This window comes from Sycon ciliatum, unplaced genomic scaffold (assembly GCF_964019385.1).
Source record: "Sycon ciliatum unplaced genomic scaffold, ocSycCili1.1 SCAFFOLD_2243, whole genome shotgun sequence".
Taxonomy (NCBI): domain Eukaryota; kingdom Metazoa; phylum Porifera; class Calcarea; order Leucosolenida; family Sycettidae; genus Sycon; species Sycon ciliatum.
Window position 1 is genome coordinate 1 of NW_027044718.1, and position 15,585 is coordinate 15,585.

Consider the following 15,585-nt stretch of genomic DNA (forward strand, 5'->3'; position numbering starts at 1 on the left):
GGTACATATCACGCACATGCACAAACATTGCACACCCAATTTACCACTTACATGATGAAGATCTGGAGGTTATCGGTCGCTGGATCATGAATTTTGCTGCAAGCAGGGCAAGAAAAAGTGATAACAAAGTATAAGTTGAATTTGAAATAGCCACAGCGGTATCTTTAAATCCATAATTTTTGTCAATGCCATGGGCACCTTGTAGACTGTGAAACACAGCTAAGTTCCCCTGTATTCCTGCATCCTGGTAGATGCTGTACCTGTACCTGTGTCTGTTCCTGTATCTGTGTCTCCCCTTCCCTTCTCTTTCTCACTTACACTATTGCTCACTATTTATCTCCCCCTCTCTCTCCCTGTCCGTCTGTTCGTCCGTCCGTCCCACCATGTGTTCGTCTGTCTGTCTGTCTCTTTCCCTTCTTCACACACACACACACACACACACACCTCAGACCTCAGACCTCAGACCTGCCATCGCGGCGATGATAGCGAACAGCTATGTTAGACATAGCAACAGACACACGGCACACAACACTCTCTCTCTCTCCTTCTTTCTCTCGCTCTCTCTCTCTCTCTCTCTCTCTCTCTCTCTCTCTCTCTCTCTCTCTCTCTCTCGCACACACACACACAAACAAATACGCACAGATTCCCAGTTTCCCAAGCCCCTTGGCTGGTGTCATAGAATACCTACCAAATTTTCCTGAGTACAAGACGCACTTTGAACACTCAAATTCACCCAACAAACGGGGAGGGGTGGTTGGTGAGGCTTACAACTCCGATGATCAAATTAACGGTGATAATATAGGATAGATGTTTGTCACACAAATAGTGGTGAAGCTTATACTGCAGTGTAACTTATACTGCAGTGTAACTTATACTGCAGTGTAACTTATACTGCAGTGTGGCTTATACTGCAGTGTGGCTTACACTGCAGTGTGGCTTACACTGCAGTGTAAGCCACACTGCAGTGTAAGCCACACTGCAGTGTGGCTTATACTGCAGTGTGACTTACACTGCAGTGTGGCTTATACTGCAGTGTGGCTTATACTGCAGTGTGGCTTACACTGCAGTGTGGCTTACACTGCAGTGTGACTTACACTGCAGTGTGGCTTACACTGCAGTGTGGCTTATACTGCAGTGTGACTTACACTGCAGTGTGGCTTACACTGCAGTGTGGCTCCCACTGCAGTGTGGCTTACACTGCAGTGTGGCTTACACTGCAGTGTGGCTTACACTGCAGTGTGACTTACACTGCAGTGTGGCTTATACTGCAGTGTGGCTTATACTGCAGTGTGGCTTACACTGCAGTGTGGCTTACACTGCAGTGTGGCTTACACTGCAGTGTGGCTTACACTGCAGTGTGGCTTATACTGCAGTGTGGCTTACACTGCAGTGTGACTTACACTGCAGTGTGGCTTATACTGCAGTGTGGCTTATACTGCAGTGTGGCTTACACTGCAGTGTGGCTTACACTGCAGTGTGGCTTACACTGCAGTGTGACTTACACTGCAGTGTGGCTTATACTGCAGTGTGGCTTATACTCCGGAAAATATGGTACTATAAGTCCAAATCTGTGGACAGCAACTGTTTCGCTCTGTTAGAGCTCCTCAGCACAGCTCAGAGGACCGAAGCGCAGCTCTTCGCAATGAAATACGTTTCTGTGAAGCAAAGCATTTTTATAAAGAGCTGCAAACCCCGCCAAGAGTGCTCGAAATGCTCCAAGAGCAGTGAGCGTTGCACAAGGCGAGCGGCAAGGATCGCACTAAGGTGAGACTGCTCAACCTACTGTAAGTCCAGATATTTAACGTCAAATAAAGTTAACAATCTCCAGATTTGTGTGCGTTAGCGAGGTGAATTCTAACGAATTCCATCTCAAAAACCGGCAAATGACTGTACATGTACATATCATTTTGTACATAACGACTTCAAATGTTAACGAATTGTTTGGAAAATGTTTTGTCGCTTCAGTTGTTCGGCGCTAATCCTCGTGAAAGTGTCAGGAATGCTTCTTCTCACTGATGTTTTCATTATGTTTTAGTCATTTCTTCACCTTCACCCTGTTATTGACTTGTTCAGCTGAATTTTATTTTTTCCACACGTATAGCGTGAGTTCTCAATCTATGCTTTTGCTCTATAAGTTGCTGTATTTGACATTTTTCCATTATTCCCTGTATTTACCCATGATGAGAAGGGAACGAAAACGTTCGGTTACGAAATTGGCTTACTTGACTGTGTGAATTGCGTCGGTGCTGTCACCTGTTCTTTCGGAATTGTTTAAAATTCGAATTAAATGTTCGTTAACATTACTGGTCTTACAGTATAACAATATGCTTGCCCTGTAGCAGCATGAGCATGAGCAGCATGCTTACAGTGTGTGTGACTCGTTCCATTTCGGATTCAGCGTCATCTTGACCACACTTGTAATAGCCATCTCACTCTGTATTGATGGCATGGATGGTACAGAGAAGCCATAAGTCGAGTCATCCTGATCACAGGTGGACTGCCTTGATGATGTTAGCCACGTCCGTCTTGGTTGACTGCGGCTGTTCGATTGACAATAATACGTATGGGTCACTGAAGCCTGCGATGCACGGGAACGCACGCACACACACACATACACACACACACACACACACACACATACACACACACACACACACACACACACACACACACATATACACACACACACACACACACTTACGTATATACAGTGCTGCTCAATGAAATTCAGTGGCGTCGCTCAAGTTTGCGCTTGACACCTTTTCGCAGCCCAGGGTTCACAGGTCTAGGGCTGCGCAACGACTGGCGCTCGAGTGAAGCAACTGGATTTCATTGGAGCAGCACCTATACATGCACATAGACATATACACCCGGAAACATAAACTTGTATACAAAGCACATATCGTTACACCTAAACCTACCCATACCGGCATGCCTGTATTGGTGTGCTACACAAAGAAAACACACTCGTCGAACAAGGCAAACCTGTTTAGTTTTCGAGGACAGAGCCCAGAGTGAAATTGTGGGTCCATGCATCTGCAGATGATGACAGAATGCTCCGCTGAAGTCTGGGGCTGATGATTGGTGGAATCATCAAAATTGAAACAAGCCACTCGCCATGAGTCAAGCACAAATACATGCAGTTGCATGATAAATCAATACGAAAGAAGTCATGATCATGTGGAAGGTGACAAAGCCCTACCAGTAAACTAATGAACATGACAAGAACCTACCATTGGCATCCATAGCTGCCAGACCTTTCGCCTCGATCACTACACGCAGAAAATATATCCAAGTAAAGAACAGAGTACAACAACACAATGATGGAAGGTTGAAGAAAGATAGAGGGAGAGAGAGAGAGAGAGAGAAGAGAGAGAGAGAGAGAGAGAGAGAGAGAGAGAGAGAGAGAGAGAGAGAGAGAGACAAAGAGAGAGAGAGAGAGACAAAGAGAGAGAGAGAGAGAGAGAGAAAGAGAGAGAGAGAGAGAGAGAGAGAGAGAGAGAGAGAGAGAGAGAGAGAGAGAGAGAGAGAGAGAGAGAGAGAGAGAGAGAGAGAGAGAGAGAGAGAGAGAGAGAAAAGAGAGAGAGAGAGAGAGAGAGACAAAGAGAGAGATGGAAAGAGAGAGACAAAGAGAGAAGAAACAGGAGACTTGATTTCCCTCACAGCGCAATTGAGTTTCGTAATTGAGAAGTAAGACAGAACAAATGACAAGAACAGCTAGAAAGTCTAGATCCACTTCGGTCCTTACCGTCCACAATCAACTGTGATGCCTTGCACTGCATGGACAAGAATGAGAGAGAAGAGGAGAGGAGAAGAGAGGAAGGAGAGGAGAGAGAGGAGAGGAGAGAGGAGAGAGGAGAGGAAGAGAGGAGTCCAAAGAGCCAGACAAACACACAAACATACAGACAAGCAGAGAGACAGACAAAGATAAGGACACAGTAGTGGCACAATGGTAAATAATCTACTGGAGAGTCTGGAGAAGGAACATGAGAACACCCTTTGCACAACACACTGTCATCTACTCATATAGGCCAATATGGAGGGAGGGAGGGGGGGGGGGGGGGATAGACCCCGTTTGTAGTGAAATCATGTGCTTTGCAACCACACTATGGGGTACAGGGACAAGGTCTTTATAGCCAGGTGATCTCACTAAGCAGATCAAAGTCTATGCTAAAGAGGGTCTTGTGCCTGTGGTGAACGGCCTTTAAAGACAGGTGGTCTCTCGTTGCAGGTAGTATTGGAAGACAGATAATTTTAATTCCAGGTTGACTCACATCACGGGCGGTCTCATGTCGCAGGTGGTCTTTCTTAACTGGTCAAAGTGTATGCTTCTAGCATTCTGCAGTGGGACCTGAGATCGCCGGTCTCTGTTGACAGGTAGGTGGTCTCTCAATGCAGGTGGTGTTCGATGATGGGTTTTCCCATATTTCAGGCGGTAACTAAACACTGCGGATTGTTCTATTTGCTGAATCAATGTCATCCACTTACCGCCGTCGAGTTGATGTCGGCCACCCAGGACTTGGATACCGCAGGTGGTATGTTGAACAGCTGTGGTGATAACACATACACACACACACACAGATGCGCATGCACACACACACACACACACACACACACACACACACACACACACACGCACAATGCAGACAGCATAATTATTGTTATTGCGGGGAAACTGACATTACAAAGCAGATGGAGAGCTAGCAGCATGAAGGCAGATGTCTGTCATGACCGCTATCTCTTCATCTCTTGCCTGATCACATACTGATTTACATTGTAATGATGTGGACAAAATCAAAAGTTGATAGAAAAGAACAAGGACCAAGGAACTACAAGTTACGCTATAACGTCCACTAACACCACCAGTTACTAAACAATCAGCTCATGTGATAACATCAATCAAAAATGTTTAAAAAATCAAAAAATCAAAAGAACATGAAACGAGGAGGGTGCATCTTGAATACATGATGTATGACGAGCAGAGTACAATGAACTCACCTGATCAGCGTAATGGACTAGCGACCGAACGCTAACCTCGGGACGCTCGTCAGCTCCCAGCCGTGACATTATCGTTGTCAAGGTCTCGCGATACAGGACACAAACCTGATATAGATACCATACACACGCATACAAAGACAGGCCACATGCACATACATTATCTTAAGTCTGCAATCTTTCAAAATTTTGAAGGACGCTTCACACAGCTTCATTTGCACTTGAATAGTTTGCAGGCAACCTGTCTACACTCAAGAGAGCACTGCACTTCACACAAATCCATTTGAAGTATCGTTTCAACGTTTCTCTCTTCATAACCATCATCAGGAATGAAGTGCACTTCATTTCTGCAGGTTGCCTGCAGACTATTCAACTACAATCTTTTGGCACGTTTGAAATGTCAGCCTCCTAGGGCTAAAACACATTTCGGCCGCATTAAATGTTCAGCTTGTACTGCTGCTGCCTGTATACGCTGTCGTACTGTGCATGTACGTTGCAAGGACAAAATTTCAGCCGGTCGTAATACATTTTAGGCCTTGAAGGCCCAGGCCGAAAATAGCTGAAAATAGAAATGCACCGGAAGTTTTGTTGATCTATAAGGGTACAAATGATGATGCTTTTGTTGGCTGGTGGTATTCGTTTGGATTCGGAAAATGATGTCAAACTATGCCTCAGAGGAACCGTCAAATTTTTATCATACTTTTTATGAGGCGTTCGGGCAACTGAAGCATAGATATAGGCTGTGTTTACATGAAAATTTTCAAACCGGGTCGAGTTCAGCCCGGGTTGAAAGTCTGTACGATAGACAAAATAGGCAGCGTTTACATGAAGGCAATTGACCGGGTCAAATACTGATATGCCGCCAAACGTCCACTTCTAGAGTCCTGTATGGTCACTTGAATACTTTCGCGCGAAATTTGCCTGTGCACTGCTATTCAAACCTGGCGCGAGATACGCATAGAAGTACGCTAGAACGATTCTCTCGCCCCGGGTTGATTTCAAACCTCCCCTTGGGGGTAGGGTTGAAATCAACCCAGGGCGAAATTTCAACCCGGGTCAAGCGCAATGCGTCATGTAAACGCGCCATTCATTTTGTGCACAAGGCGGGTTGAAATCTGACCCGGGTCGAACTCAACCCGGGTTGAAACGCCTCATGTAAACACAGCCATAGGAGTGTGTAAAGCACCAACGTACCATTTCCTTCTTGATATGTGGCAGGTCTTTAACCAGCTCACTCAACGGAACGTGAGCATACATGGATTCCGTGGTGGACACGGAGAAAGACGGATGGGCATTGTCCACCTCCGTGTCCGATGCCTCTCCCAGCCTAGCGTGTTGTAATTGTATTGATGTCTGGCTGCCGTGATCAAAACCACTTCCAGTTAGGTCGTCGCGCCAAGATGACTGCTGGCAGACGGTGGTCTGAGGCATGGACATACGAACACACACATACACACACTCATATTGAGGTACGTCTACAAAGACACGCATGTGTGTGCATGCGGGCACGCGACTAGTGTGCACACATGCACACATGTACAGATACACACACACTTGCACACACCAAAATTTAATGAGGCCTAGAACCACACACCCCAACACGCACACAAACACTCTCACACCCAAACACACACACACACACACACACACACACACACACACACACACACACAACACATGTACATAACAGCTCCTACTGTCGTGGACATGGAAATCCGGTGGCACATCTAGCGGCCACGGGGCGCTGGCCATGCCGCCATGAGTAGATCTATGTAAACCGTACTTGTAGACGCATTCATGTATTCCCAGCAGCGCGCTGGTCCATCGGATCAACATGTGCACTATATGCAACGTTCTGTACGTGCTGAGGGTGCCGGCCCCGGTCAATCGACTTGATTTCCATGTCCAAGACAGTATTATACTCAGGAATTCGTGCCAGAAAAGACTACGAAGTAAGTGAATATTGACGGTCACGTATCCTCTCCTCCTCCCCCCCCCCCCCCCCCCCTCCTCGACCCACAAGGAACGTAGTATTCAGTGTGGTTCTCGGCTATTGCATTTTGCATGCCAATTGTACCTCCACAGCAGTTCCTTACAAATACCCTCAACCCCAGGCAAGTACAGAACCAGGTCCCCTACGCCATTGCTCCCCCCCCCCCCCTCCACAGCATTAATGACGATTTCTAGCTCCACATATACTGGCACACACAGATGCACACACAGCAATAGCCACAACACACAAATTGAAGGGTAGTTGGCCGCAGCCAGATGTGACTCCGATGCCATATTCGCAATCTAATATGTCGGGCGAGAAATTCTTTCTTGCCTATCTCGCTGCGTGCGGCCGGCGAGAAACACAACATATCAGAGGTCAGCAGCAATGGTAGCTCACCGTTTGCGCTGCACTGTTGGACTGGTAGCCCCGGTAACAGTGGCCTGGGAGCGCATGGGACTTCGCAGTCCCCGTCGCCTCCATGTCCGTGGCGAGGCTGCCCTGCCGGGGCTCTCCACAGATCCACCACCATCAGTTTCTTCCGTACCCCCACCAGGCCGACCGGAGAGAGCTTGCGGGTCCGATGCATTGCCAGTGGCGTCTTCAGAGTCGCTGGACTCGCGATCCCAAGCAGACGGACGAGATAAGCCAGCCGGCAAGGTCTGGTAAAGCGATGGGGAGTGAGAGAAAGAAAGAGAGAGACAGCGAGACACACAGAGACAGACAGAGAGGCAGAGAGAGGCGGAGAGAGAGAGAGAGAAAGAGAGAGAGAGAGAGAGAGAGAGAGAGAGAGAGAGAGAGAGAGAGAGAGAGAGAGAGAGAGAGAGAGAGAGAGAGAGAGAGAGAGAGAGAGAGAGAGAGAGAGAGAGAGAGAGAGAGAGAGGTAGAGAGAGAGAGAGAGACAGAGAGAGAGAGAGAGGGAGAGATAGAGATAGAGAGACAGAGAGACAGACAGTGACAGAGAGAGACAGAGAGACATAGAGAGAGAGGGTCGAGGGAGAGAGGGAGAGAAACAAACATGCCATTGTACGATATTACACTGCTGTGCCACACCCAGCATGTGCACGACACTCAGCAAAAAGTTCTTCAGTGAGCTAAGCAGCCTCTCTCCTTCCTGGAATTGTTCCAATCCTGTCATATGCTCAGCAATCAACCCTTCAGAAATTGCCATAAAAATCACCCCTTTCTCTCATATCCCTTCTCTTTAAGGCCGGGCCCAACCACTTTTTCCTGAGACTCCCTGCCTGGGAAGCTTGGTAAACCACTTCGGTACGTTATACCTCCTCATTGTCCCCCCCCCCACATAAAGTGCCACCTTGCCCATTGAAAGCCCTCCCCCACTTTACAGAGTCACCCTTACTCCCATTCAACCCCCCCCCCCCCCCCGTAAAAGGTAACATTTTCCCCATTGACCCCCCCCCCCCCCCCCCCCTGTAACCCTTTTCTCCCATTGCCCCCCCCCCCCCTCGTCTCCCGTACAGTATCACCTTCTGCCCATTGAACCACCCGGTACTGTGTGTGCACTCTTGCTCTGTCCTCTTCCATCTTATCACACCCTCTGTAACTGTTATTGCGGTGGGTCCCACTTCACACGATTTCATAGCCAGGTTGTGTTATCATGTCCATAATCTCAACGAGGAGAGGCACCACGGTCAGTAGTGGTGCGTGAAAGCAGGCCTACAGTCAGCTCTGCATAGAACGACACTCGGTGGGCATCAGAAAAGTGTTCTTATTCGCGAAGTGTCCTTATACCCAAAGTCTCATTATATGTATTACAGTTGGATGGGACTTTGCTCTGGACATGGAAATTCTGTCATTATTCGCGAATTGTCGTTATATCCGCAGTCGGTATTAGCGAAGTTGATTGTATCTACAATTCCACTGTCAATACTAGTGCTGTGAAGGGTATACAGCAGCATTCAGCCCTGTTCAGCCCTGTTCAGTCCTGTTCAGACCTTTCATCAACCACCACACCACAACTGCCCTCTCCAGCCCACCTCGACACGACGTTGCCACAGCACACCATCGGCAAGCGCAATGTAAATAAATTTATAGAAAAGAAAAAGGACCAAGGAACTACAGGTTACGCTATAATATCCACTAACACCACCAGTTACTAAACAATCAGCTCATGCGATAACATTGCACGACACTGACCGACGGTACTGGCGTGGTGTTAGTGGACATTATAGCGTTACTTGTAGTTTCTGGGTCCTTTTTCTTTGCTGTAAATTTATCCTTGGCTCTCCATCCGAGTCCATTTTTGTGAATAAATTATACACCAGCCACCTACCTGAAACTTCTGCTTGTTGCTGAACGCCTTGTCGCCCCTATTCGGCAAGCTCACTTGAAATTCCGGGATGTTAACATGCGTTTGCCTCGTCGGTTGCTTTTGCCGCCGTACCAGGAGGGCACTGGATTGAGGCGGCAGTGCGGGTGTCGGATCATCTCGCCTGTTTCCGCCGTCACCGCCAGGGACGTTTCCAGTCGGTATGGTGTCGTCGAGGAAGTCGAATCCGTCGTCCGTGTCGGAGTCGCCGTCACGTGGAGCTTCACTTCGCTGACCCAGCTGCAGGGAGCGAGTGACTCCCCCTCCTTGTCCGGGCCTTCTCGACATCTGCGCACATGACATGAGGAAATCATCATCATCAACATCCTGGCTAGAAGTAGTAGTAGTAGTAGTAGTATTTATTATTTGACTAGGGGAGTCCCAACAGGCATGGCCTTATTAGGGAACCCTAGGTGAATCTTTGTGAGGTGAGCAAAAGTACCGGCAGACTGTGCCCGGCGACAGTTTGGAGGGAGAGTACTCCACCGACGTGCCGCCATAATTGCAATGCAGAAAAGTCACCAGAATACCGGGACGTGTCTTGCTGGCTAGAAACAAACCTTTAAAAAAAGCACACCAATGTGTGTGTGTGTGTGTGTGTGTGTGTGCGCGCGTGTGTGTGTGTGTGTGTGTGTGTGTGTGTGTGTGTGTGTGTGTTCATGTAACAATGCACTGAGTGTACCTATGCCATGACATAGTACTCTGTGACTAGGGACGTTTAGTAAGCAACGCGAAAGTAACGTTAGTTAGAACTTTTGGGGGACGGATGAAATTTCGCGAAACTTTATTTTGAAAAACCTTGGGAGGTTAAGCAACGCGAAATGACTTTTTCTTGAAGTTATTTGAATTCTATAGTACCGTACCGTTTATGCAGCTCAGTCTCAAGCAGGGGGCTGTGAATTTACTACTGCCAGCCTTCAAGTGCGTACCGAGGAGAGAGAAAGTAACTTTCGCAAACCACTGCAACTTCACGTCCAAGTTTTCCAAGTTTCGACCTTTGTTCCTGTACTCATTCCCAGACTCGAATTTTCTGTGTAACTTTCGCATTGCTACAGTAGCTATGAATCAGAGTACAGTAACACAGGCTGCTGAAGAACTGGGGAGGGGGGGGGGGGGGGGGGGGGGGCTGCTTTAGGCTAGGGATGTTCTTCTTTTGAGATTCCTGCCGCGGTGTTCATATTCTGTGCTGGCACATTAGGGACATTTTGGCAATGCAATATCGCAATATCTCAGTTCATACTGCAGGTATAGCATGCACTGTATCCTAGCGTAAGGGGATTGTCACCTCACTCAGTCTTAAACAACGATCGGCTTTGTACGCCTGTACATCACCAACTCCGCATTCGTAACTGCACTCGCCGTTGCCTCATGTGTGCATTGCCTGGTGCTTGAATGCCCGTAGAAAGGGCATCGCTCTGAAATACCTGTAGTAGAAAGTGTGATTACCTACTCTTAGTGCTGACACCTTCCTTTACTGCCTGCTACGCGCTTCCTGTTGTTTCTGTCCAGTGCCGGTGTTCAACAGCTGTCCTGCTGTGTGTGTGTGTGTGCGTGTGTGTGCATGCGTGTGTTTGCGTGTGTGCGTCTGTGTGTGTGTCTGTTTCCTCTTACTGGATACATCCAGAAAACACACATTCCTCTATAACACACAATACACCATGACACACATACTTATTATACATATACTGTTGACTTACACACACAGACTGACAGTATGGCGCTTATACAAAGGTAATCATGTACATTGATTGCCACGTATGCCTTGGTAACACAGCATCACACAGCACCACACAGCATCACACAGCAACACACAACCACCACCACCCCATTCACACTCATGCCCTTTTAGGCTTTTACCCACAGCTGGACAGCACTCTCACTGCCCCAAACATGTTCACCATACTGGTCCATAGGCTGTAAATAAGTAGTTTTACTAGTAGTAGTACTAGAAGCACACACTCATATCTACACTGACTACAGCCAGGGACCCCACATCGGGTCTACAGCCTACAGGACAGCGTACCAGTACCTGCAGTACGTAGCAGACAACATAATCAATGTGTGCTTTGGGCAAAGGCTGGGGTGTGTGCAAAGACATCCACCCTCGCTCGAGTGGTTTTCTCCGCGAGAAGACAGCACGCACGATTCCAGCCTTGGTCCAGATTTTCTGAATGAGTTTTTCAGCTCGCCCCAACACGAAGTCGACGCACGATCGCACAGTTTTGCGGTAGCTCAACAGAAGGCAAATAATGACGTTGTGCATAATCGCACGCAAGCCACATCCGAAAAAACAAACAATGCCAATGGAACAGACGAACGTGTTCACTGCTGAAATTATCTCGACGCACACTAATACTACTACTGGATGTGTAGAACACACTGGTCGCATGGGTCTGGACGCATGGTTTTGGACCAATTTTGCTAGCGAGGTTCATCCAGGCAGTGTTGTACACAAAGCAATAATAAAAGTCGGTCTTGGTATTTTACAACAACCCATACATACGATCTTCTCGCTGCTAATGTCTTCACACTTACCGTGTTGCTTGGCGGCTCTCAGTCCGCCTCTCCGTGTCGAACTCCGGTACACACGCTCGCTAACACAGGTCTTAAACTCAGGGTGGACAACGAACAGAGTTCGACGGAGCTACACCATGCATAGCAACGACCGTGTAGTGCCAAATAAAAAAATTCTAAAGCGTCGACCCACGGCTGGGTAGATCTACTGCTTGCCGACTCTACCGGGTCAAGCTGCTAGGCTGCCTATCCGGCCTGTCGATCAGTCTCGCCGAGGCTACATGTAGAATCTACACACCACTCAACACTGAGTCAGCAGCCCATGCGTGCACTCCCGAGTCCTGTCCTCTTCGACTTCGGAGCTCACCGCGAAAAGCACCTCTCCACTTCTCCCCTCACTGATCGTAAGTCATCACTCAGTCTCAGGCATCAGCTCAGACTTCACACTGAATCACAGCCTTTTCGCCGTCACCAGGAGTCTCTGCAGCTGAGTGCAGACTGCAGGTGATGCTGGCACCGTCACTGTCCAGTGTTATGTCTGTGCATTGACATTTTGTGCTCACCTCTCATTCAACGGGGTTTTGCTCTGTCGTCATTCATAATCCGACATTCATGATCAGTACATCCGCATAGCTTCATCATGACATGATTGACATAGTGGACGGAGGCTTCAAGCAGACTCTACACTACCTATTGTAGTCTACACTACAGTTTACCATGCATGTTCTGCGTACTGTAACGTAGTGTGGAACTACAACAGTACAAGGCTACATACAGACATAAACAGACTGTCAGTCTGGGGTTTGCAGAGTTCAACACATCACTCGCACTGCACTGGTACTCGAAAAGGACGCTATTTTGTACTGATTCATGAGGCCGGAACTGTATACAACTAAGAAACCACAATCATTCGGATTTCTGCAGCAATGATAATGTTTGCATCAGTAGATCTACATCATGTCATATGGGTACGGGTAGTCTACACCGCGACTGACGCGTGACGGTCCTGCCACGTACATGACTTGTACACTTAGTACCGAGCTCTAGCTACAAAAATAGTCTTGTGTTTGGTTGGTTCGGCCACTGCCAGTGCCAGTGCGATTGTAGGTCTATACGCGTCGTCTTCGCATGTTGCGTCTTGGGAGTTGGGGTGAGACACGGGCAAGGCCTGCCCAGGTCTCACCCCCAAGACCCAACATGCCTTGGACTTGGAGGGTAGGTGCCATAGAGGCAGGGGTGTGAACTGTGAAGCCGCCTCTCCGGTTCCGCCACCCTAAGGACAGTATAGGATGTCAGTCACATCAGCAATACACAATAGTACTCAATAGTCCGTTCTTGCTGTGCTATAGAATGTCCGAAGAAAATGCCGGACAGTAGTGGGAGCTCCGCAGGACAACAGCACCATACTCCATCCATACCGGTATTTATCACTTTAGATCGGTGGTTGGTTAGAGCATTTTCTGACCTAGCGAAGGTCCCTAGCTCATGAAGGTCCCTAGCTCATGAGCGGGTGGTTACTACTTTAGTAGATTTTCGTCTCCAGACTTGCCCCCTCTTCGTTCTCTCCAACTGAAGAGCATTACAATACTGCTACAACTTACTATAATTATTCAATGTCCTTGTTCGGTCATCATAACACACATTGCGGATCAGTGGATGCTAACTTTGATAAGTAAGTCAAGTTTTCACGTCCGCGTTACAACCGGCTATACAATTGCATTGAGAAACACAACCAGCTTAGGAAGTGTCGCTCGTGCCAGGCCACCACCATGCCTGTAATCATGGTAATACCAGGGTGGCAGATGCAGCGCCTAACCCCGAGGGTGAGGTGGAAACCAATGCCCGACAAGGAGGCAAACCTCGTTAGCTGCATCCATGTTACCCTCACTCCCAGTAGTGAGTACCAAGTTGACCGTGGGTATCACCGCATTTGTTAGCACAGTACACGCTCCCTGCTCCCAGCGCCGGTCTCGAACTCGGGAACTTGTGATTCGCAGGCAAGCCTACAACCACTCGGCCAAAGCGCTGGCCGACTTTGATATGTACAGCTAAATGTGCTAATTCATCCGGCCAGCAGTTGTGGAAAATTAAAACAGGTCCTAAACTAAAGTTGGACAAAGTTGCAAAGCTGCGAATAAAATGCACAGGCCTAATGGGTGAAGATTGTGTGTAATCTGCCAGATAACTGACTAGAAAGTGTGAAATGATGCAATTATGCAGCCAGCAGTCAAGCTCATGGGAATGTACTGCACTTGGAAGAAGTTTGTTTTGTACTAACAGCAGCAGGATGTCTAAACGGATTAAATAGAAGGCGAGTATGGTCCACTGTCATTCTGTCACACACACACCTCAGACCTCAGACATGCCCATCGCGGAAGCGATGATAGCGAACACACACACACACACACACACACACACCTCAGACCTCAGACATGCCCATCGCGGAAGCGATGATAGCGAACACACACACACACACACACACACACACACACACACACACACACACACACACACACACATACACACGCGCATGCACTCTCTCCCTCAGTCTCTCTCACACCATCTCTCTGTGGCTCTCTCGCAAATGCTACAATAAGACATGTGCATGCATTACTGGACTGTAGCTGTGGCCCTAGTCTAAACATAATTAGTTTTTAGAATGGTTGCCAATCTGCCTGCTTTAGATCTCTCATCGCTTATGCACATACCCACATCCATACCTGCTCAAACACACACAAGCACACACACACACACACACACACACACACACACACACACACACACACACACACACTCTCTCTCTCTCTCTCTCTCTCTCTCTCCACCAATATGATAACATAATAACGCACAAGGCTAGCAGTGTTATGAGGAGTAATGATGACCGGTAACATCAACGACTAACTGCAGCTATGACCCTGGCAAAACTAATCCTCTCACATCATGCTCCTCAGCTTTGCGTACATGGACAGACAGAGCTATGCTGTACAACATCAGACACTGTTTTCCCGTGGTCGGGTGAAGACTGAGGTTTTCCATGGTCTAGCCAGAATCGCCAGAGAGTGATGTGCTGCTTGCATTTCAGGTCTCCGTTTCGTCGTCCTGGTCTTCATCTGGCTGATGCTGCGTCTGATGTTCCTCTTCAGTGGGTCCTTTCTTGGACTTCTTGGTGTGCTTCTTCTTGCTGAGAAAACCTCGCTGACTGCTGTGTTCTTTCTTCTGGGTGTTGCGGCGATGCTTCTCCATAGCCATGAGGGCAGATTGTGGCAGAGGAGCTGCAAGGAAGACAGGTTATTCGAGAAAGAGAGAGACAGATAATGCATATCAGAAAGAGAGAGAGAGAGATGAATGTAATTTTCTAGGAAACAATGTCTGTTTGTCTGCCCAGGGCGCAAACATGACGGTTATCTGCAACCCCGGGAATAGGCCACGAAGCACCAATGGAGGGTGCAAACTGATCTGTCTCTCTGTATCGAATCTCCATCCAATACTCCATGCCATGTGTATACCGGTCACCAATACCAGATACACAAGAAATGGTCCTATCCATTTGCATATATTACTGAATTTTTTTTCTAATTATCCGCAAACTCCAACGCAGCCAAATTTTAGGAAACTTCACTTCTCAACTCCAAACTCCAAAAACAGTCTCTTTACTAGGATTCGAATTAAAATTTACATTACACCGAATTTTCAGGCCTGGCCCATCATCAGGATAATGAAATTGTGTGTCTAAAAGCTGGAAATATTCCTGTAG

At 47.8% G+C, this 15,585-nt stretch overlaps 1 protein-coding gene and 1 long non-coding RNA gene across 2 annotated transcripts; both read right to left on the minus strand.

Moving 5' to 3' along the window:
* Window positions 1-50: 50 nt before the first annotated feature.
* Window positions 51-12,203, minus strand: LOC135830552 (protein unc-13 homolog 4B-like). The gene is made up of 10 exons (XM_065342793.1): window positions 11,853-12,203; window positions 9,282-9,605; window positions 7,388-7,650; window positions 6,190-6,417; window positions 4,999-5,103; window positions 4,489-4,548; window positions 3,749-3,776; window positions 3,234-3,272; window positions 2,367-2,578; window positions 51-96 (listed from the first exon to the last, which is right to left on the minus strand). The coding sequence occupies exons 3-9, from the start codon at window positions 7,469-7,471 to the stop codon at window positions 2,487-2,489; spliced, it is 636 nt and encodes a 211-aa protein (XP_065198865.1). The 5' UTR covers window positions 7,472-7,650; window positions 9,282-9,605; window positions 11,853-12,203; the 3' UTR covers window positions 51-96; window positions 2,367-2,486.
* Window positions 12,204-13,874: 1,671 nt separating this feature from the next.
* Window positions 13,875-15,323, minus strand: LOC135830551 (uncharacterized). Its single transcript, XR_010556060.1, has 2 exons — window positions 14,250-15,323; window positions 13,875-14,179 (listed from the first exon to the last, which is right to left on the minus strand). It is a non-coding gene; the product is annotated as an uncharacterized LOC135830551 (long non-coding RNA).
* Between the last annotated feature and the right edge of the window lie 262 nt (window positions 15,324-15,585).